The sequence below is a fragment of the Heterocephalus glaber genome, unplaced genomic scaffold, assembly GCF_053883595.1.
Source record: "Heterocephalus glaber isolate CG9 unplaced genomic scaffold, H.glaber_assembly_v1.0 deba00000818, whole genome shotgun sequence".
Classification (NCBI taxonomy): Eukaryota; Metazoa; Chordata; class Mammalia; order Rodentia; family Bathyergidae; genus Heterocephalus; species Heterocephalus glaber.
This window is the reverse complement of record NW_028258164.1, coordinates 17,428,774-17,452,420: the sequence shown is the minus strand read 5'-3', so window position 1 is coordinate 17,452,420 and position 23,647 is coordinate 17,428,774. Positions and strand designations below refer to the sequence as shown.

Genomic DNA, 23,647 nt, shown 5'->3' with positions numbered 1-23,647 from the left:
CAATGCCCACCTTTCATGCTCTCGGTGTTACCACTTACGGTGTGGCTCCATAAGTCGCTGGGAGGCTCCAACTCTCTCCATACTACACTAGTAGTGTTACAGGTTGAACTGTGTCCCTCACCACACCCCACCAAAATTCACGTTGAGGTCCTCCTCATCTGTGGCAAGTGTGTTTGGAGATAAGATCCTTTATCATGCAGATCTGGATGGTGCAGCAGCCTGCAGCCTCAGCCCAGGGAGTCTCAGCCAAGTCAGTGGGAGAGAAGCCCACCTGGCCACAGGTTCAGCCCTGTCACCACCATCATGATTCCTACAGCCACACCCACAACCAGCAGCAGCAGCAGTTGCCAATCCCTGCAGCATGCAGCCAGAGCAGCCCCAAGGCCCGGCCAAAGTGCTGAAACATGAGCAGAAACATGAGCAGAAACACACCTTTCAGCACACCAGGAAATGCTGGAGAAGAACACAGGCTGTAGTGAAATAAATGGCAATGCTGGAGAAAGAGAAATGTCTGGAAAGAGTGTGGGTTCTGAGGAAGCTACCAGCCCTATTTCCAGGGTCCTCTGTGGCAGATGGGGAAGGCCAGCACCTTTGGGAAGGTAGGAATTAAAACCAAGAATTGCATTCAGAAAAACAGTATGATCTGGCTCTGTGGCACAATGGATAGCCAGCCCATTGGACTTCTAGACAGAAAAATACTATGGACAAGAAGAATGGGAAGTCTTAGGAAAATAAATCTGGAGAGAATCAGTCTGTGGATAAGACCAATACTGTAGCAACTCCAAATGGCATTGTAACAAATAATTCAGGCTATGTAACTAATGGTTATATGGGCAAAGGGCAGATGATGATGATAGTGGATCAGAGAGTGGATATAACATCCTTAAAAAAGGAATGCTAGACACAACAGTGCTCAGGGTTGGGAAGGCCTTAATTTAGTGCAGGACAAAAATAATGCAACAAGAGACTAGTATTCCAACCTTAAAACAAGGACTGGAAACTTTCAAGCCTGACTACATTGTAGGGAACAGAAGGGAATCGAGTTGATGGTTGAAGCCCATTTGGAAGTCTGAAACTGGGCCTGGAGGAGCCAGGTTATAAGCATTGTAAAAGCTCAGATATTAAACCTGCCATGAGCAGCAAGTTTGTTGATCAGCCCAAAGGAAAGTCTGCCTTAGCTGTTGCCTCCAAAGAGGACTCGTGGACCCTACATAGTTAAGGAAAACCTCAGCAAAGCTATACACAACTGTTTTGTGTCACCAGCTCCATCCCCCTCATCGATGGGGGAAACACAGACCCAGTCTTCAAGATTATCCCAGGTCCCTACGTCAGTGCTGGAATCTGTTACTCTGCCATCTTTTCTCACAGGCCCATTTTAGCAGAGTCTGATGTGCATGTGCATCCTGCAGGCTCAGCCACTGCCAACTTCTGCTGCTAACACTACTAACACCCATCTCTGACTCTCCCCAAACTGACTCTACTTGGGACATGAGTCTTTGTCGAGCAAATTAAATCTAGCCTTGTTCTCTGCCCTGTAGGCATGCAGTGTGCTGTGGAGCACAGCACCAGTGAATCTGCCTGTCCCAGACAGATCAGCAAAGCCTGGGGTATCTTCCAGGATTAATGGGCTTATCATCTGTAAATGAGCCCAGTGCTGGCCCTGAGTCTGTTACTGGGAAGTCATCAGATCATGAAGTGATGGAGGAGACACTTCAAGGAGCATATCCTGCCACTTGGGTTTCACAGGGCACTGAAAGAAGCTCCTTGGGAACTGGGCATCCTGGGCTTCCTAGGCTTCTGAGTTGGAGAAATGGACCTGTGCTCAAGCTCTGGGTAGCAGTTTAAAACCTGAGACTTTTACAAGAGTGGGGCCTTATCCTTGAGACCGCCATACAGGTGACCTGCGAAAAGCAGACACCAATAGTTAAGGGCTTTAGTGTTTCTCTCAAAGGACAGTAGGTCAGAAAATCCAAATCCTCTGGCCTCTCCTACCAACACTTTGTTAGGCTGCACCAAAGAACAGCGTTACCAGAGAGGCCTACAAAGGAATAGTAGCTGTGTTTTTTTTGATCCAAGGTCTGCTACTGTATATCACACTAAAGAAATGGAACCTATTTGGAACTTGCAGAAGCAAGATCCCAAAAGGATAATCGCTTCCAATGAAGCCATGGATAGTCCAGATCATTAAAGGACCAGACAGCCTATTCATGACTTTTCTGCAGCATTAGAGCCACCCGTTCATGAAGGACACAGGCTTTCATGCTCCTAGATCTTCAGGGCAGCAGAGGAACTATAAGTAGAAGCATCATGTCACCTTGCTGAAGATCAAGATTCTCAGCCAAGGTTTTCGATATGCAGGGCTCTATGTTCTGAGCAGATATGATCTGCATGTCTTGCCAGGAGCTAGGCAGCCTCAGGTTTGGGGAACATATTTCCTTCTCTTTTATTTTTTGTGGGCGGGACTAGGGGAGGACCTTGAAGGTCTACAATTCTGGAATAGTTGGTGAGTACATAGTTAACTTGCTTTGGTTACATGCAGGCCTTTTATTAACTGAAAAATTCATATTGTTCAAAGAAAAGTTGTAGAGAAAGCAATTGGCTTATATATGGAACAAAATTCTTGTGCCCATATTTTACTGTAATTGTGTAAGAGGGAGCAAAAATATATTCTGCTTTTCAACTGTAGATGCTCCAGAGCTGCTGTTGCTAACACTACATGTGGTTTTTGTTTTTCACCAAACATCAAACCTTTCTGTAAATTCTCCTTTAATTTCTCACAAAATCTAAAAGGATCTTGAAGAAAAAAGCCAGTAAGAATTAAAACTTCACGTTTTTAGCCACTGAGGTGTTAATGAATCCTGCTAATAGGAGGTGTGTTTTCATGCAAATTATACTTCTGAGCTTACTAGCTTCTATTTGTATCTTTTTTTTTTCCTCCTGGTACCAGGGATCGAACTCAGGATGGGGATCGAATTCAGGACTTTGTGCTTGCAAGGCAGGCGCAGTGTCACTGAGCTAAATTCCTGGCCCATTTCTATTTGTATATTATTAAATATATTTATTACAAAAAATAATGGACTTTTAAGGAAAATAATGTGAAATTCTGGAAACTTTCTTTTGGGCAGAGAACACTAGTCCGGTTGCACTGCAGCGTGTGTATAGCATGCTAAAATAAACTTTGTATGTGTGTGAAGAAAACAAAGATCTTTTATCAAGTTCACATGAGATCACTAGGGTAGGTCCTTATAAAAAGGGGAGATTCAGACAGAGACATGCACAGAAAGAGAGCACTGCATGAAGGCAAAGGTGGTGGGGGTGATGATTCTAAATACAGAGCAACCCCCAACTGCAGGTAAGCATCAAAGTCAGGAGAGGCCAGGCCAGGTCTTCCCTCACAAACTCAAAAAGGAGTCCACCTGCTGGCCCCAGACCCCACAATCCCTGGATCCCACACTCCAGGCCTCCAGAGCTGGGTAGTCTTCCTGCTGAAGACTCGCACTGCTGTGCTGATGCCCTCCCGCAAGGTCCCCTCTTCCCAGCACAGCCTCGCCCCACCCTGCATAGGGCAGTCCTCCCTTGGGTTTAGTCTAGGGTGTCCCACCACCATCTGTGCTGTGTGGCCATCCCCGTGTACCCGATTGATTCACCACCACCACAGTGGGCTGGGAGCCATCAGAGTGACTTCAGACCTTGTGTGTGTGTGTGTGTGTGTGTGCGTGTGTGTGTGTGTATCTTGCTGTGTTCCAGTATCTAAGGAGAGGGGAGGGGGACCCTCTTGCTGGGAGGAGCACCACAGTCTCAGCCATTCTTGGAACCAACCCACCTTCTCCCTGTCCCAATGGATCACCAGTGTTGGTGTCAGTCTCTCCTTCCACACCTGTGGGGCCAGCACAGCTATGAACAGCCCATATTTCACTCTCAGAAGCATCTATAATAGCCATGAGTGGTGGCGCACACTCGTAATCCCAGTACTCTGGGAGGCTGAGCCAGGAGGATCACAAATGTGAGCCCAGCCTGGTCAGCTCAGTGACTTAGCTGAGGATGCAGTTCAGCATGAAGGCCCTGGTTCAATCCCCCATACTGAGATGGGGTAGGGGGTTCCCCCGATTAAATACAGCACCCAGGGTGCTGTTCACTGGGGAACTCCTGGACTCTTCTCTAATCTACTTACCAAGCCATAGCCTCTGGGCTGTGGGGAGCCTGGGATAATAATCTCAAACTTCTCAAACAAAATGTGTTTCAATAGGTCCTGCACATTCTTAAACGCCACTTTAAAAAATGTGGTTCCTTTCTCTCCCTTACTCAAAGGTCTGTAATTTTTTTCTGAATAATCTGAGAATGTGTTAAACATAAGTGTGCCCCTTTATCATCATAAAAAGATCCTATTACTCCACCACAGTTAAGCACAGTTGGCCTTTGGTATCAGGTTCTCTCTGTGGATTCAAAACACAGCTCAAAAATACCTGGCTGGAGCTAGGCCTGGGTGTGCCCACCTATAATCCCAGCACTCGGGAGGCTGAGGCAGGAGAACTGCTACAAGTTCAAAGCCAGCCTAGGCTACATAGTGAGTTCAAGGCCAGCCTGAACTACATAGTGAGACCTTGTCTCAAACAAACTTCAAAAAATCCCTGGCTGGGCTTTATGGCACATGTCTGATATCCCAGCTGCTTGGGAGGCTGAGGCCAGTTTGAACAACTTCACAGGACTGTTTCTTGACACTAAAAAGGGGGTGGGGCTGGGGATGTGGCCCAATGTTCTCTGGAACTGATCCTTTCCTATCTCCTTGAGAGTTGTTAGGAATGGGTGTTAAGTGTTGGCAAAGGATTCTCTCAGGCAGAACACAAACTTTCCTTCTCATTCTCATGATATCATGTATTAACTGACTCCAGTACAGAGCCATCCTGGCATTTTGGTAGAAGCCTCACTAGCCATGGTGAGTTTTTTTCTAAGTGCCATGCTTCTTCATGGTGTCTGGTTCACCAATATTTTATTAAGGATTTTTGCAGTGACATTCATATTAAAGGGATTTAGTGATCAATTATAAACTTGCTTCATAAAAAAAGATGTATAACTTCTATCACTGAGTGCTTTGAAACATTGGAGGTAGCACTGGTTCTATTCAGTCTCTCAATGTCTGGCAAAACTCCTGTGACATGTGGGTCTGGTGCCTTTTTGTGTGAGGAGGTCTTTGACAATTTTGTCTTCTGGAGGGATTGGTTTAAGCTTTAGATCTCCACTGTAGTCTGTTTTAGTAAACGTTTTTCAGAAGAAATTATTTGTATCATTTAAGTTTTTAAACTTACTTGTATGGATATATGCAAAGTCTTTCATAACTTTTTAAAAAGCCTTCTTATGGACAAAGAACTTGAACAGACTTTCCTCCAAAGGAGATACGCAAATGGTCAAAAAGCATGTGCAAAGATGTTCAACGTCACTATTAGGGGGATACAAAGCAATACCACTATGCAACAGCACTTTATACCCATTAGGATGGCTATTTGGCTATTATAAAAATAAATAAAGAGAAAATAACAAGTGTTTGCAAGGAAGAGAGCAACCAGAACTCCTGACCTCTGTTGCTGGGAATGTAAAGTGGCGCAGCTGCTGTGGGACACAGGATAACTGGTTCCTCAAAAATCTTGACCACAGAACTACCGTATGACCCAACATTTTCCACTTCTGCTTATGTAACCAAAAGAACTGCAGGCAGGATTGTGAAGATACCCATACATTTACACAACAGCATTATTCACAACAGCCAAAAGGTGCAGACAAACCACATGTCCATCAACAGATGGATATGCAAACAGCAGAGTATTACTCAGCCTTCAAGGGAAGAAAATCCTGACACATGCTACAGCAAGCATGGACTTCGAGGCATTACAGTAAGTAAAAGATGACAGTCACAAAAGGAAAAGTCCTGTATGTTCCCACGTGCAAGCAGTCCCTAGAACTGTGAACCCCACAGAGATAGGAGACAAAACGGTGGCTGCCAGGGGAATGGGAGCTACTGTGAATGGAGACAGAGCTCCAGGAAGACAAGAGGAAAGGCTCATGGATGGACAGTAGTGACAGCTGCAGGGCAGTGTGAAAGTGCTTTCTACCACAGAGCACTGCATACAAAATGTGACCAGAGTTGCAAATGTGGGGTTATATTTTACTGCAGTGTAAAATGTCCTTTTTCTTAATGGCAATTTCCCTTTGGCATTTGTTTTATTTGTGCTTTTTCTTAGCTAGTGGTTTGTCTATTTTAATAATTTGCCTCTAAGAATCAGGATTTTATTTTATTAAATATTTTTACTGATGAATCCAGTGTCTGCTCTTTACTAAAATATGATAAAATTCTTCAGACAGTGAAGCTGTTATCCCTGGGCAGTAATGACACAACTGGGAGGTAAGGTGGAAACAGCCAGGTGTCTCCTGAGCATGGCAGGCTCTGATGCAGTCTTCCATCTCTGGACCCCCACAGTCTTAGTATCTTGTGCCGTGGTCACCCTTGCTGGAGGATGGCACGGTGCTCATCCTTACCCCTTTGTTACATCACTGTAATGGGAATCCTACTGCACTAAGGGAGCTGTGCCTCGCCGTCCTGCCCTTCGGGGTATGCTGGGTCCTGGCTGTGACATAGGCACCACCTGCAGAGCCAACCCTGTGGGATGCACAGGGTGGGCACTGGGCACTTCTCCAGCACTCATTGGCTCTGTGGATGCTCAACCCAGACTGGGTCAGGAAAGAGCCTTGGAGACCGACCCAGCGCTGCTGGGTTCTACCCACTGCTGCTGGCCTAGGCACTGTGTCCCAAGGGGCACTGGAGGCTTGGGTCACTGTGGGAACATCTCCCACAGAAGCCCAGGGACAGAGGGAAGAGTACCACTGAACACAAGCGGCACCCTGTGGGAGAGCCCCAGCCCTGGCGCAGACCCTGCACATTAGGGTTTATTCCTTGGATGCTTCCTTGAAGTTTTGTGGAAGCAGAGCTGGTGTACCCTTCAATTATTTTCAAATTAAGCCATAAACTATAAGCAAGTTAGAGCAACATGAAAAAGGCTTATGAGGTATTAAATAGAAAGTGGACACTGGCTACAGCTTCTCAAATAAGACCTGCACAGGACAGAAACCAAGTGTGGCAAGCAGCAGGGTGTGGTATGCACGACTGATTTCCTCCATTCTCAGTCTTTTTATTAGGGTTAAAAGAGTAAGAAGTATTTGTAGGGCTGGGGATTTAGCCCAGTGGTTTCACTGCCTGCTGCACAAGTGCAAGGACCTGAGTTTGATCCCCAGTACCAAAAAAAAAAAAAAAAAGAAATATTTGTAAATGCTTTCAAAAATTTAAGAGACACTAGCTCCACCACCGCCCCCAACAAAACAGAACATACTTTAGCCTTGTGTGGCCAGTTCCCAGTCACACAGTGCATGGACTGGGAACAAGACAAGCTGTGCCCTGGATCTTGTGTGGGTCCACTCATCAGACATCTGGGCCACAGCCTTGGGCTGCACCTCAGGGGCAGACGGGGGTGCAGGGACAGTGCATTCTTAGAGGAGCCACCACCCCCATCCCCTTATGGGGGCAGCAGAGCATGAAGGGGCCTTGTGGTATGGACAGACGTGGGATAAAATGAGTCACGGAGCCAGAGGGGACACTGTGAGACTTTATTGACATACCTTGTAAGATACAATACAGTGCAAACACATCTTTCAGGATGAAATCACACAAATGATACATCACAACACACAAAACAACACATGGTCTTTTCACCTATGCCACTACTATTCTTCACATATAGTCCTGGGAAAGTTCCCACAGGGGTTAATGCAAAGAGGAAGTGGGGTAGAACATAGCAACATAATTTCCACAGAGGCAGACGGAGTGTAAGTGGCAGAAAACAGGAAGCCGATCAAACCCAGAAGAGAGCAAGTCAGCCATCCCTTGGTTTCCAGTCAGTGCACTCCCAACACACACAGCTCCATGAAGCACCTCCGAGCTGCACCAGGCGCAGCCACGAGGCGCACACTGCATTAGGAGAGCCACAGTCAGCAAGGGCAGTGACATGGCCACATGGCCATTGCTTCCAAGCAGAACGAGAGGCGCGCTACCACTACACTGACCCATGCCCCAGGCCCTGCGAAGGCAGAGGGACAAAAACAGAGAAGGGGTGATTAATGCACGGCCAACCACAGCTGCAGGATGCTGGCATCTTTGGGTCGCCCCATACTCCTACAGAGAGCCAAACTGCAAAATAACAATCAAAATGTTATTCTCTCCAATCAAAGACCTGGAGGAATAAATCATGAGTGGAGACCTGTCAAAGGAAAGGGTTAGAGAAAGTGAGTCACGAACACTGCACAGAGACATTCAAAACATTCTGCTCGGCCAGAGTGGAGTCCTGAATGTTGGGCTGAAGATAGGACGGGGTGAGGAAGAGGCAGGGAAAGTGGGGAGTGGCAGCACTTGGGTAGGAAAGGAACGTCCAGTGTGAAGAAGGGGATGGGTCGGCCAGCAAAGAGGAATAGAAGAGAAAGGAGGGGCGCCCACTCCCCACGGAGGTGCAGTCCAAGACAACAGCAGCAGCCGGAAGAAAACAGACATACCCAACAAGCTGAGAACCAGCTCAAAAAGGAAAGAGATCAGACTCTGCGCTTTGTCACTGCTGCACCTGCAAATTAAACAGTGGGATTAAAGCCTAGGAGTTAAAATCCTCACAGAGGAAAAGGATTCTGGATCCCACGCCTGTGAAAAGCAAAGCAGAATTATAAAAACAGGTGGTTATTTTGTTCCTTAGCTGAGAGCGTCACTGTATGTGTGTGTGTACATGTTATTTTAAAATAATATATATGCTAAGAAAATAGCACAGAACACAAAAGATTCAAGTAGTCTTTTAAAATCAGCTCCCACTAAATCTGCCCTTAAAATAAAAATTAGTTTAGGAGAAAAGCATGTAGAAAGTCAAAAGGACACCTTTCTGGAGCATACTAATCTGTCAAAAAGTACGGATTAACCCAGAGCTTGTCTGTCTGCTTGTCCAATATGTGGGATGTGGCAAATAAAAAACTACAGGATGCTTCATTCTAAAGGACCTGCATTTTCTCAGACCTTTTAAAATTAGTAAAATGAAACCAAGGAGAACAACACAAAGACCTCTATGTTTTAGATTGTCAGAATAAAAAGGAAAAAACAAGTACTTGAGAAACTTCTCACTACAAGCGCCTGTTCTGTCTGCCCATCTTGCTTAAAAAATTTCCTACAAAACACAACGGGAAGAGTTGAGGTATGTACGACAGTCTCTAGAGATGGCAGGTCACAGTGAGTACGTAACCTGTGTGCCACCAGGAGGCATACCTGGGGATCCAATATGAATCAGCTTTCACTCTGGTACACAAAACCATGGGCTCATGTACCTAAGAAGTTAGGCATTTTCAATGACAAGAACTAAACAGGTTGCAAAAAAACCTTACATAAAATCCTTAGGATTAAATATTAAATCAAGGCTAAATGCCTTTGCAGCATTCATAGTTCAAAATGTCAAAGTAACACTTTATTTACAGAATTTAAAACAGCTGAAAACACCGAGACAGTCCCTAAACACAGAGTATGGAAAGTTCCCCGTAGCTGACCTAAGCTCCTGTAGCTCCCTTCATGGTGAGGGAGCCTGAGCCCTTCTCTCCCGGGCCCTTCCCTTTCAGAACAACTCCTGCAGTCTCCTCAACAGCCAGTGATATCCCCACGTTCCACCTCCCATTCTAGGTAGACAAGGCAGGGAGCGGCTGCAGGTTCCCGAAGGGGATTCGGACAGATCCGTCTAACAGTGGCTGTGTGAAGGACTGCACCCTACAGGTAGAAAGGGAAGAAAATAAACAGGGATTCCTGAGAAGGGCAGCAGTAATGCAGTGAAGCCCAGAGCCATCCATCTAGCACGGGCCCCAGAGATGTGCTTCTTGGTCCCTGGCCATTCTGTCTCCAGCAACAGGACAGGGAAAGCCACCAGAGAGAGCTCAAGGATGACCAAGAGCAACACCCAGCCGCTACACAGACCTCCATGGACTTGTGCAATCAAGTCACTGGGGCCTGTCTAACTATCATCTGTCCAATGTCTGTGAGCTGAGTTTACCTTCCCGATAAAACCAAAGGAAGTAATAGGCAAAAACAAACAGAAAAAAACAAAAGCCAAAAGAAAAAAGGGATACTCGTAACCCCAGTCCTTGGAGAAAGGCCCCTTCGCCTCACCTGTGCCTCCTGTCCCTGTGGAGGGAGCCCCTCTACTGGCCATTGTCCCTCACTCTCCGCCCGCCCTCCCCGCCAGTTCCTCGCCAGCTTCCCTGAGCAGCAGAGCCTCTGTCTGCAGCACCAGGCAGAAAGCTGGGCAAAGGACCTACGCTGTCACAACTCAGCAAAGCTCCTTAAGGGAACTCAAGCAGCTGTTCATGGAGGACCGTTACACAGCATGTTAGTGACATAAGATGCTGATGGCTAAAGCACCGCCCACTCCCACCCCATCCCCTCTCCTCCCAGCGAGGCTGAGATGTGGTTGCAGGGCCTACACAGGAAGCTGCCTATCCAGGACACCAGGCTACTGCCACATTTTTTTTGGAAAGAAGAGATGAGATTTATCCTCAAGAAGAATATCAGTATAAGATTTAACAAATGTGGCCAGGTCAAGGGTAATGCAAAGCTATGTTCAGGTCAGCAGCTGAGTGAACTTACATTACAGACAAAATAAACAATGCAAAAGGAAGAGAGGTTACTTGACTAGACATAATCACCTGCCGCTTCACCTCCTGAGATCTACTTGCATTTACTGCCTTAATGCTTCTTGAATTTGTGAACAAATAATACACAGATGAGGATAAATGAATTGACTTACTACCATCTTTATAAAAATCGATATACACACAAACACATAAACAATTAAGGAAGTGTCTCCATCAAAATTTGATAAGACAGCACAGAAGAACTAACAAATAGCTAAGTTGTTGTCGCGTAGATAGCATTTCCAGTAATGTGTCATTTTAAAAGGTTCATTTTAAAAGGTCCGTATGTACACAGTATGCTAACGCCCTGCCCCTCACCTGAAATGCATGATAAAGAACAAAGATAATGGTTGCAGCAGATCTTCCCCAGGGCTCAGGTGCATGTGGGGTCTGACTTCCCCACCAGAAGTGCACCTGAGAATGAAGTAACATTTCTCTCTAATTCTGCTTCTTTCCTTTTCTGTGGTTCCTCCACAGACACTAAAGCCTGCAGCATTGGCCTATCCAGGGCTGAGCTGCTCCAGGGTGTGAGCACTGAGAAACTGGACTGCACCTGCGGCTCCACTGCCCTACTCCGTCCTACACACAGCTCTGCCACCTCCACCTCCACTGATGAAGGAAAAGAACACGCCCACATATGCAGATGGCTATGGATACAGATACACACATGCTCCTGGAACTTGTGCCATCCTCAGCCAAGGCCAAAGGTAGACCTTGGAGGGGCCCTGAAGCCTTGCTTGAACAATGGCACCCAACAGGATTTGTTCTCTTAACACTAACTTCCACGCTTCAATGCCTGATTTCCAGAGATGAGGTACAGATCTGGGTTTCAAAAGCACAGCACTCAGACTGAGAAAGTGGTTTAAAAGAAAAAAAAAAAAAAACTGTTAAACTCATTTTATTGTATCCTAAATCCTGGATGATAAAATAAGGCTTCCTATGACCCAGCATATCCTAAGCAGTCAGGAACTCTCTGGACTAGAGCTTATAGGCTACCAAACTCACTGCTTCAATGCAACTCTTGAGGACTGGGCCATGCAGACTGCACTTTCGCCTGTATGCACAAACCTGTACCTAACTAGACACGAGTGTGCAATGACAGCTCTGCCTAGGCCAGGCAGCAGCTTCTGGAACAGAGGCAGACCCCAGGGCAGGGTCTGCTAGGATATCCTGTGAGAGCCACAGTTTCCCAGAACCCACACAACCTCCTGCACTTCCCAGCGTCCCACCTAGGCATATGATGCCAACTCAGAATCAGTGCTACACAAAGACTTACAGAGCCTGAATACTCTTTTCCAGTTCCTAATACTGGTAACTTAATTTGAAAGTGTAATATAAAACTGCAGCTGTGGAAAGCAGAGGCTACCAGCACCCTCCTGTCTCCTTAGCTACTATGGGCTGCTCTGGAGAGCACGGAGGCTCAAGACGGCTTACCCAGAGGCAGTAAGTGACAAGGGGCTTCTGTACCCCTCAACTCTTCTAATAACGTGACGTGAAATCACAGGTACAACATACAGCTAAAAAGTCCGAGTGTGCGCTGGCATGCTTGGTCATACAGCTCAGACCCACTCTGGACTCACTCTATCAGTGAAACTCCCGGGTGGAGACACAGTAAGGCACTTTGCAGTGTGTGCCCAGCACGGATTTCCACAGAGTAAAGAGCAAGTCTCCCCTTAGAACCTACCAAAAGGACATCCCTGTGAGACAGTCATCCTCACACAAAGGTGTGGAGATCAGCGAGCCAGAGCGAGCTCTTGGGTCCCTAAAGGACGGTGAAGCCCCTGCAAAAAGGCCTTCAAAGCAAAAAGGCAATCAAATCAATGATAGTTCATGTCACTGAGCCAGTGCTACAAACATACCACCTGGGGCTGCATTTAAAAAGACGAAAACCCAAGCTGGTCTGACTACCCCTCACCAGTGCCTCAGGTCGCAGGGCAGGAAACTGGGCCCCCCAGGGACTGTGGGCATCCTGTACCTGTCAGCACTGCACCTGCCTGGGAGAGAATGGACAGGTGGGAGTTCTCTTGAGAACCAGGAATGCACAGTGGGCACTTTGGAGATATCTACAAGCAGCAGAATGGCCACTTCGAATGGCACCATCCCAACCCCCGCTCACACCTGGCTTTCCAGGCTATGCATGTGTCAATTGATAATCACCCAATTTTAACTGTACTTTCACCAGAGCCTTTGAGGGCAGAGGAGACATTTCTGGTGAAGCTTAGTTCAGACACTCCTTTCTAGCCTGCGCTGAAGATAAGTGCAACCATTATCAAGTATTCTTTGCTGTGAAAAATACTCAGAACCTGCGGCATAATGTTTTCTCCTGACTGAATCACTGATTAATCATATAGCAGGATCATGGAGAACAGGGTCTACATGCATCATGAGCACTTGGAAACAAACGGAAACAAGAACAGAGTTCTTGTGGGTAATGGAATGCAAAGCAACCCACACCCATCTCGCTCGCCTTGTCCTGTCACCCAGATAGATCTGTGCAGTCACCGGTGCTGGCTGCCGCTTGGGTAAGAGTTACAGGCTGTGGACCGAAGAGGCTGCACTCCTGGGGTCCTTGCCAGCGGCAGCTTCCTTGAAATTCATATGTGTGCAGATGAGGCGAGACTCTCCAGTTAGACCTCACTCCACGATCAGGGCCACATTTATGTGGGACAAATCTATCATATGCCTGTGGAAAGTAAAGGGACAGTCAACACCAACTCCGGACACCAGCAATCAATTCACCAAGGGAAGAAAGTGCAGTAGAACAGTAGATCAGGATTAACATCTCTTCCACAAAAAATAGAAGTTGGGGTAGGGGTGTGGCTTAGTGGTGGAGCACTTGCATCCTGTGTGCAATCTCTAGTACCACAAAAAGAGAAAAACAAGAAAATGAAAAGTGCAGATTTACATGTAAGATCGACACACAAACACAAGAGAGCACTCCTCATGTGACAAGAGGACTGCTGGTGCTCTGCTCTGCATCACTGGTGCAGCCTGCAGCAGGTGGCACACCCCCCAACCCTAGGACAGAGACCTCCTCCTCCTAGTCATGCCCTCAGGCCATGGGCTACCTGTGGAACTTCTGCTGAAATGCCAGTGCGTGTGCTGGTTCCTTGAACTTTGCGATGGCTTTCCGCTGCTGGGGAAGCATCTGCAGGCTCTGGAAGAGAACAGAAACACTCCACATGTAACTCTGTAATGTAAAATGTAAATGCTCGCACACTCTGAGCTACAACACAGAGATGAGGGCCAGGTTGGCGTATGGAGCACAGAACCACCCTCCACCTTCTACCTACTTGGCAATTCTGCTCACTTAGCAAGACACTCTACTCCCACATAGTGCTTCTCCCGTCAGTCCCATGAGCAGAACTTCTGTCCTCCAAGCCCGTGTTCAGACCTGCCATCTCCTGGCCACATCCACCACCCAGACTTCCTGAGGTAAGGACAGGATTCCTCTTCTCACATCTTCCTGAGAAGTAGCTTTTAACAGGGCCTCTCACCAACCTTCCTAAAGAAGTGCACACAAGCCTGTAATCCCTCCACTCTGGGAGGGTGAGGCAGGAGGACTGCAAGTTTGAGACGCGCCTGGGTAACTGAGACTTTCTCAGTCAACCAATGGTGAAGAACGTGATTTAACCCCTAGTAATGCAAAACCATCACAACCACAAGGACAACAATGAACTCCCACACCAGAGGAAACTGCTGTGAAGTGAGAGGACCTCCAGCCTACAGGTGGCAGTCACTCCCTAGTTTGCCACTGGGTGAACTGAGGCTCTCACGCACATCCCATCTCATTTACCCTACAAATGGGCACCTGGGAGTTACTTCAATGTTACAGACTGAGCACACTCGCCTCACAAGTTCTCTGACCAAAAGCTACACTGCCAAGACACAGCAAAGCCAGGATCTAGATTGCCGCCTCATGCCTCGTGGCAAAGCTTCTTGCTCTCACTATTCTTGCCAGCTGCATCTGCAGTGTTTGTGCAGCAATACCTCTCAGCTGACTCTGGAATGCAAGACCACACCTGCGATGCTTCTATCTTCTGCTTATGCCGTTTCTGCAAACTCCTGTCACTCTTCTTACTCTACAGCACCTTATGACAGTAGTGGAAGTAAAACACTGATCTGAGGGTAGCAATGGCTGCCACAACACCAATACACTGAGGAAAAATCTCAGATTCCATAGGTTTATAAGGCACAGCTAATATGCAGTTACTAGAACTTTCTATAGTGAAAAGACGGAAAGCACAGAGGTCCCTGTCAACCGTTTTAAGTGCCAGTAAGTGAGTGAACACCAGGTGGCTCCATACTCCAGAGCACAGATACTTTCTTCCTGGAACGAGGTAGGCAGAGGCTCAAACCCAGGTCAATCAGCACTATCCTTCTAAAGCATGCATTTAGACCACAGTCAGTTGCTGACAGCCTCTTTAAAACACTTCTTTAGCCATCAAATGCTGGCAGAAGGTTGTTATATTCGTTTTTTTCTTTTTAAATTAGGAAATGCAGGACTTTGAAAATGCCATGCTTAAAAGTCTATATATTCCCTCTTTAAGACCACCCCACAGGCCTAAGGCTGATGGGAGCCTGCCTGTTGGGTAGGAGGAACACCCTTCTGGAGTATGGAACTGGTCCTGGGGCCTGTACCTTCTCCCTCATTCATAGTGACTGAAGGACACAGGAAATGCTCCCTTCTCTCTAGTTAAGCAAGTCACTGTGACCAACTGCAACATTTGCCTCTGTTGGGATTTTAAGTGGCTCCAATCAAACTTTGTAACACAATGATTTCTAATTCTTTGCAGAAAAAAAAAAAGGGAAAATGGAAGAACAAAAGGCAGCCAAGAGATCATAAAAAAATTCAAAATTTAACTCAAAAGGTTAGGTGGTCTCCTGGCTCCAGGCTTATTTTCACTATGTGGCCTCTGAGCCTCACTCAGCACTATGAGAAGCAAATAGTTCTTGCTGTTCAAATTCCAGAATATTCAAGAAAATGGCCAAGACTGCTGTGATGAGGCCACACTGTAAAATCAGCAAGTCACATAATGCAAACAGTGTTGTCCCTCACCGGCCTGCAAAAAGGTGTGTCCCTGTTGGACAAGGGTTAAGGTGCAGAGTCTGGACTTGGGTAAACCGTTATGCTACCCACAACTGTCAACTCCACTTGTTTTGAATTTCAGAGTATATGAACTGCATTTTAATACACCTGAAATCCCCTACTGTCAACTCTGTTCCTGCACATTAACCCTGCATGATGACCAACTGCCTAGAAACCACCTATCTGTGAACACTGGCTTTATGCTTCTGACAAATAACAGAGTGTTCCTAAGATACAACTAGGAGAACTGCTCCTAGAAGTGAAAGGAGAGGTTTTGGTTCTTTTCAATGGTAAATACAAATAAAATCCATAACAAAGGTGGCTATAATTAAGTTTATGTAACAGACATTTGAAAGTTTTCATCGTACCCTCATCTTTAGGACTCCCATTTAGACCGAGATCTGAAACAGATTATAAATTAGTTACTTGTACCAGCCCCGGCCTGAGAATGTCCCCAGATTCACTCAGGAAGCAAGAGACTATAGGCTAAAAGAAAGAATTTTCTGCTGTTCAGAAATCTAACACTTCTACTAGTTATGTTTCTGAAGAGCTCTAACTTCAGACATAGCTCCGGCTTGATGACAGGTGTGTGAGGAAGGCAGTGAATGGGCCTGTGTGTAGGAGGGCCAGGAACAGAACAGGGGCCAGGCACTCACTTCGAGGGGCACCTGCTGGGCTTGGAGAACAGAGAATGTGGCATTCTGTTCATTTCATATTTACTCATTTCCTTGGCAGCCAGCACAGGGAAGACTTTTAAATATCAGAATTTTAGCCTACCTTGCAAGCGCAAGGTCCTGAGTTCAATCCCCAATACCAAAAAAAAGAATTAGCCAATTTTAAAATTTAAAGATGCAAACAGGCTAAGCTACTGTTATATCTGCAAAATTTAAGCAGCGTTCCACAGGTAATAATTTATGCAATTATTTCAAAACATGAAGAGAGGGCTAAATACTTCAATTTTTTTTTTTGGTATCGTGGATTGAATTCGGGTCCTTGCACTTGCGAGTCAGGCGGCAGAACCACTGAGCTAAATCCACGGCCCTAAATACTTCAAATTTTAAAAAATTATTTTAAAAAAAACCAAGTGATTTGACAGAACAAAAAATGTACAGTTAGGTATGCATGTGTGAACTACAGGATAATTTGAGGATTTCAAAGGATAATTTATTCTGTTGGAATCTTTCTTCAAATTTTAACTGGGAACCTGAACATTCCAAGTGTGAGGCAGAAGCTCAGGAATCAGTGTACACAGCAGATACTCGTCTCTCAGCTGTTACTTTAACACAACCCAACCACAACGTGAACACCAAGACAGGGCTTCATCTGGGACCCAACAGACTGCAGAGACGCCTGGCCACCGCCAGGCCACCCACCTGGATGGGCCCCACTGACATCAGCAGGCTCTTCAGCTGGACGTCGGTGGTGGATGAGGACAGCCCCTCCACGGACACCACGCAGGGCTGCGGCTTGCACTCCACCACCCGAAGGTTCTGCTTGTTGGGCATTAGGCGCCCCCGGCCCATGAGACCTGCCACTCCTCGGCCTCGTCCATGCATGATGGGCTGGAACAAGAAAAGAAATGCATTCTCATGTGCAAGTGTGGGCTACCTCCTAGCTACTAAGATGTCAAAGGAACAACTCACTCAGCATCTGTTAGGATACAGTGAGCTACAAGATTCTCTGTAGTTGTCTATCTTCTGCCCAAGGATGGTTACAGCTCACTGAGACAGGAAAGCCCAGCAAGACTAAGTGAGGACCAGGAGGGAAGTGACAACACCTGAATCTCCTGGGGCCACACAGGCACTCAGTGCACTCTCTGTGCTGTCACTGATTATGGGTGAAGCACCCCTGGGGTAGGGAGCCATAAACTCGGAGGAAGTAACAAGGGAAGGTGGTGGACCCCAGCCTGACTGCCCAGAGCCCACACTTCTCCTGCTGTTTCAGTGGGGACCCACCGAGCAGTGCTGAATCCACCCAAGAAGCTGCAGCTTCAAGGACCCAACTCATCTGAACAAAGTCTACACCAAACTCAAAAGTCTCCCAAACTCAAAAGCAGGTTCTGCAGCAGGGCCACAGGCCAGCTACATATTATATTATGATCATCTACTGCGATTTAAACACATACCCAACCAGAACTAGGTACCACTCTCAACCCCCAGCATGACCCTCGAGTCACAGGCAGGGTCCAGAAAGCATCTCCCTTTCGTTTCTCTTTTCTAAGCCATTCAAGATTCAGGAGCACTGCTTGGAGAACCTTAGAGAGGTCTTTCTAGCATTTTCTCCTGCTTAGGAAATTACAAAGACTATACTGACTTCGAGTGAGACTGACCAGCACTAGGCTCCCCAGGTGCCCCAGAACGTGACCAGTCAGGGGTAAAAACAGCAGCCTCCCACTCCTCACAGAAAAAGGAAGAAAGCCAGAGTGAGAGCAGAATCGTACCCCAGGGCACAATGGGCACGACACAGAAGCTAGGAGAAAGCCGTGTTCCTCGGCACTCTGCGGAAGGTGCAGAAGGTAACAGCCACTCCTACAGAGTGCTCACTCAGGACATTCCAGGGCCACAGTGGGGCATGCGTCACAAGCCCCAGGTGACATGGCTGCAAACCAGTACTAAGTGCCCTTCTGCTCCAATAATGGAAAGTTGTATTAATACACTGAAGTATGCTTATTGACTGGCCAGGTCTCTGTAAGGATCACCATATAAACTCCTCCCGAGAGCTCAAATAAGAAACATCATCATCTTCTTTTAGGAGGAGAAAGGAACTTAGTACCTACACATACCACGTATCGGCTGTGCATTTTTGTGGTCTTTCTGGTCATGGAGCAAGGGATAGTACCTGATAGGACAATGTGACTGGGGGTTTACTGCTGCCTGTCCGAGGCAGCACACACAAAGGAACCTCAATATCGTGCACCAACAAACTGCAGGTCTTCAGGAAGCAGTCAAGGCAGGTGCTGCCCTGCCCCTCTGTCCAGCCTCACTTGTTCCTCAGACAGGTGATGTTGGCTGCTGCTCCAGGAGGGACCATGCTGTTGCCCACCCTCAAGAACTACAAGCTGCCTCTACCTAGAAGCCGAGGGAGGGCACCCTGGCACTGCTGCACATGTAAGGGGACCAGATGGGTGTCTTATATAGAAAGGGCTATAGCAGACACCAGGCTTCCCGCCACCAGACTGAGCTTAGATGGGGGGATATCCTTCAATCCAGCGGCCAAGGGAAGAATTACAGGGTCAGGACTATGGTCTATCACGTCCTCAGGTTACTCTGCCATCACAGCCTTCAGTTTCCCCTCCTGGAACTCGAGTGGTGACCAGGAAACCTGAAGACAGAACTCTGGCTCTAGCAGGTACTCCCAGCAGGTCAGTGAGGCAGGGAAGGTTCGCCCACGTGAAGCTGCCTTTGTGTGCAGTGCCTGCAAGCCCTGGTGTGGCCTGCCAAGTGTGGAGCAGACTCTGCGCCATTCAGAGGCACCAGCAATAGCCCAGCTCTGAGATGTGGGTGACTGACTGGAGTGCACCAGGTGAGGAAAAGACTTTGGTGAAAATGTCAGTGTTTTTCCAAGCCAAGAATAAGGAAAAGATGTCTCACGGGCCAAAGTGAGTACTAACAGGTGCCAGGTAGCAGAAATCAGAGAAACTGTGCTTAACCAGTGGGACACTTCCTGTGAGGGAGTAAGCTGCCCATATCCAGGCAGGCAGGGGGCAGGCAGTACCTTCTTGGCCTGGTGAATGCCTTGGATGCTTTTGATCCCTGGAGGAATAGCCGAGTGCACGTGGGGGCCCACGGGGGCGTGCTGGGGCTGCTGAGGGACACCCTTGGTCAGCGTCACCTTGCGGGCAGGTTGTTGTCTCACTTCTGGAGGCTGAGGAAGTCGCTGGGGCTGGCCCTCGAGGTGGAAAAAGCCGTCACTCTCTCCTCCCTGCTGAAACCAACAGGCAGCACAGGGTTCAGGGCTGGCCCAACACTCCTTCAGTCTGAGAGCCCGTGGCCTGGACAGGCGGTGGGGCACGGGCCTTGCACACAAGCGAAGCCAAGCCCCCGCTCTGCAAGAGCCAGTGCAGGGATTTCTCACCAGGCAGCGGTTAGGGTTTAGCAATATTTTTGAAATTTAAAATCTGTAAAATCACCTGTAATTCCTGCTTCCATTTAGGGTCTGTGGTTAAAATACTGCAAGTGCTGCTGGGTATGGTGGTGCAGCACTCTGGAGGCTGAGGCAAAGGAATCCCAAGTTCAAGCCCAGCCTGAGCAACTTAGCAAAACAATGTCACAAGGTAAGAAATAAAAAGGGGCTGGGGTTGTAGCTCAGTGTAAAGGCCCTGGGGGTTCAATCCTCAGTGCTAAAAAGAAAATAAACGCTGCTTAACTCAGTGACATACTCCTTGACTTTAAAAATACTTTTTACATATGTTACAAGCATGCTCATTACAACCAGGAGCAGCAGTTCTGACTTTGTGACTCCTACTTCACCCCACTGCAAGTGGGAACAGCCCAACTCTGCTGGATGTGTGCTCAGTCTTGGAGTGGTGCAGTATCACTAGCACCTGTACCATCTATACAGAGCTGCTAAGTGCTGGGAGCAGGTACTGTACACCCTGAAGAGGTGGGAGGGGAGGCACGCGCGCGCGCACACACACACACACACACACACACACACACACACACACACATTAGAGCTGGCTATGGCCCACTCTCCTCATGGCCAGCTATGCAGACTGTCCCTGAGTGTGCTTGTCAGCTACTTCCAGGATTCAAATGCACGGACCTGTCGAAAAATGGACGGGGGTGGGGGCAGAAAGATCTGACAGTAAGAGTCCTGCCCTGCTAAACTATGGAATCTCAACAGAAATGGATGCTGCAACTTGAAAAGTAAGACTGCGCTTGAAGCCCACCATGTTCCAGGCCCTAAAAGGAAAAGGACCACATCTGGCCACTCGGCCATGCCAGTAATGGATAGGAACTTGGTAAACTAGCTCAGAAGAGGCCCACCTATCCATGTCCCTCCCAGCTACCTGGCTGTGGTAAGTCCTCACCAAAACCCAGACTGAAACCGAGTTGGCAATGCAGCAGTCCTGAGGGCCAAGGAGGTCTACAAGAGGTGTTTGGGTCACAGGAGCTCCACCTTCATGAAAGGGATTGATGTAGTTCCCACAAGAACAGGCTGGCTATCAAGAGAACAGGCTGCTGACAGCATCTTACTCCTTTGTGCAGAAGGAATTTCTAAACAGAATCACAACTGCTCGAGAAATAACAGCAAGAATCAATAAATGGGATTACATCAAATTTAAAAGCTTCTGCACAGCAAAAGAATCAATTAGTAGAGAGAGTGAAGAGCCAACCTACACAATGAGAAAAAGTTTTGCCAGCTATTCCTCAGACAGAAGACTAATACCTAGAATATATAAAGAACTCAAAAAAATTAGACCACCTAAAATAAAAGACCTAGTTATGGGCTGGGGATTTAGCTCAGTGGTTCCGCTCCTGCCTTGCAAGCGCAAGGACCTGAGTTTGATCCCCAGTACCAAAAAAAAAAGAGCAAAAATAAAGTTAAAGCCATGTTTATAAAAAAAAATAAAAATAAAAATAAAAGACCTAGTTGAGAAATGGGCAACTGAAATGAATAGACATTTCTCAAAAGAAGAAATACAAATGGCCAACAAATATATGAAAAAATGTTCAGCATCTTTGGCCATTAGAGAAATACAAATTAAAACAATGCTAAGATTTCATCTGATGCCAGAAAGAATGGCCATCATCAAGAAATCAAAAAATAACAAATGCTGGCATGGCTGTGGTAAAAATGGGACCCTCCTACACTGTCAGTGGGAATGTAAACTAATACAACCATTATGAAAATCAGTATGGAGATTTCTCAAAATATTAAAATTGGAAATTCCATATGACCCAGCTGTTTCTTTTTCTAGGAATCTTCCCAAGAATTTTTTTTTGGTACCGGGGATCAAACTCGGGTCCTTGTGCTCACGCAGCAGGCGGTGAAACCACTGAGCCAAATTGCTGGCCCTCTAGGTATCTTCCCAAAAGAGCTAAAGACATCATACTACAGCAATACATGCATACCAATGTTTATAGCAGCACAATTCATAATAGCTAAATCCTTGAAGCAGCCTGATGACTGGATAAATTGTGGTATGTATACTTAATGGAATAGAGTACTACTCAGCTATAACGAAGGATAAATTCATGACATTTGTAGCAAAATGGATGCACCTGAAAAATATAATGTTGAGTGAAATAAATCAGACACACAAGCTTAATATCCTACAGTATCTCTTATTTGAGTAAGGCAAAGTATAAACAAAGAGCACAATAAAGGACAGAAAGAAATGTGGAGTTAAAGCTCTTGCAAATGGTAAGGAGTCCAGGAGACCGAGAGTGAGGGAAGGGGAAATAAGCAAAATAGATACGCCATGTACAGGAACTTAATAACCTCAATGAATGTAAACATTTTAGGTCATAAACTCGATAATCTCAGTATCAACAAGAATGAAAATGGGACAAGGGGATTAAGAAGAAGGGAGGTGGGAGGAAAGAGGATTTAAATAAAATAAGCTGTATTATGTACATGTACACCCTCCCCAAGATGGCTGTAAACTCTGTGTACTGCAAACATGTATTAATAAAAATAAAAATAAAGTTGAGAGAGAGCAAGAGCGACTGAGACTGATCGATCTAGTAGAGACAAAATGGAAAAGGCAATGGGGCCAGACTGGAGTAATGTGGTCACAAGCCAAGGAAAGCTGGCAGCCACCAGATGCTGGGAGAAGGAAGGTACAGTTTTTCCCTCAGAGCCTCCAGAGTTGGCAAGGCCAGCCAACACCTTGATTTCAGCTCCAGGGTCCAGATTAGTGACACAGAAAACTTGTTTTTTCCAAATGTCATACACATACCTAAGTAACTTTCTGAAGCTATTATTCATTTATTAAAACTAAGTGTTAACTTGAAATTAAAGCTAAACATTTAAGTTGTTTTTTTAAACACAGTATTAAATCACATCTTATACAACAATGAGGCATCATTACATGACAGCTCTCTAAAGAGCAAATATATCTGTATTATGTGGTGAGCACAAAGGATTTTTGGCATCATAAACAGAATTACACTAAAAAAAAAAAAAAAAAAGAACATCCTCCCCAAACAGATATAGAAACAAACCAAAACCACCTTAACAAAGTATTGGCACTTAATCCAGCACCTCAGAAAAGGCATCACACTCTATGACTAAGATTCTCTGCAGAAGTGAAGGCTGGCTGAATACCTCAAATTAACTAACATACCATAATATATGAAAGAAGGGTCCCTGACATCTCTACTGTCCAACTGGGGCTGTGGATGACTGACCCAGGTGAGTGCTTCAAGATTCTGTGACTATGACATGTATTGTAACTGCCTAAATGGGTTGGTCTTACTGGGAGTCATCCCTTCCCCCAAAAGAAAATGGTCACTGGCTATTAAGATATGTGATTACATCTTTAAATTTAAAAACTATTTAGCATGAAAAATTTCAAGCACATATATAACTACAGAGAACCATACAGCTTTTTAAGAAACAGAATTTGAAAAATTTGGCACTCAGAACAGGCCCTGCTGCCTTGAGTGAGACAGCTGTTTGCACCTTGAGGAGAAGGACCCTCTCCAGGCATCAGCAGCAGCTGACTGTGCACACCCCAGGCCGTCGAGGGGTCTTCCTTGACACAGACCTTGGCTGGTGGGTAGCCCTGGCTGAGACCTGGAGTTGCCTACTGTTATGGGTTGTGTTTAGATGTCCGCCCAAAGCCTCATGCCAATGAGATGG

General features: G+C 46.5%; 1 protein-coding gene and 1 pseudogene across 8 annotated transcripts in view; one reads left to right on the top strand and one right to left on the bottom strand.

The window, feature by feature from the left end:
* The first annotated feature begins 700 nt into the window (after window positions 1-700).
* Window positions 701-2,188, top strand: LOC101720240 (FMR1-interacting protein NUFIP2 pseudogene; annotated as a pseudogene).
* A 5,448-nt stretch (window positions 2,189-7,636) lies between these two features.
* The window catches only part of Rbm33 (RNA binding motif protein 33), a 112,221-nt gene continuing 96,210 nt past the window's right edge, over window positions 7,637-23,647 (bottom strand). For 5 of the 8 annotated variants that reach the window (XM_087207832.1, XM_004860335.3, XM_021240919.2 and 2 more), the window contains 4 exons: window positions 19,550-19,759; window positions 17,209-17,397; window positions 13,815-13,903; window positions 7,637-13,429 (listed from right to left, as the gene is read on the bottom strand). In XM_087207832.1, the coding sequence (XP_087063958.1) occupies window positions 13,381-13,429; window positions 13,815-13,903; window positions 17,209-17,397; window positions 19,550-19,759 (537 nt within the window). In that variant the 3' untranslated portion in view covers window positions 7,637-13,380. The remainder of the gene's footprint in view (window positions 13,430-13,814; window positions 13,904-17,208; window positions 17,398-19,549; window positions 19,760-23,647) is intronic. The other 3 variants (XM_021240917.2, XM_021240920.2, XM_087207833.1) reach the window with 2 other exon arrangements.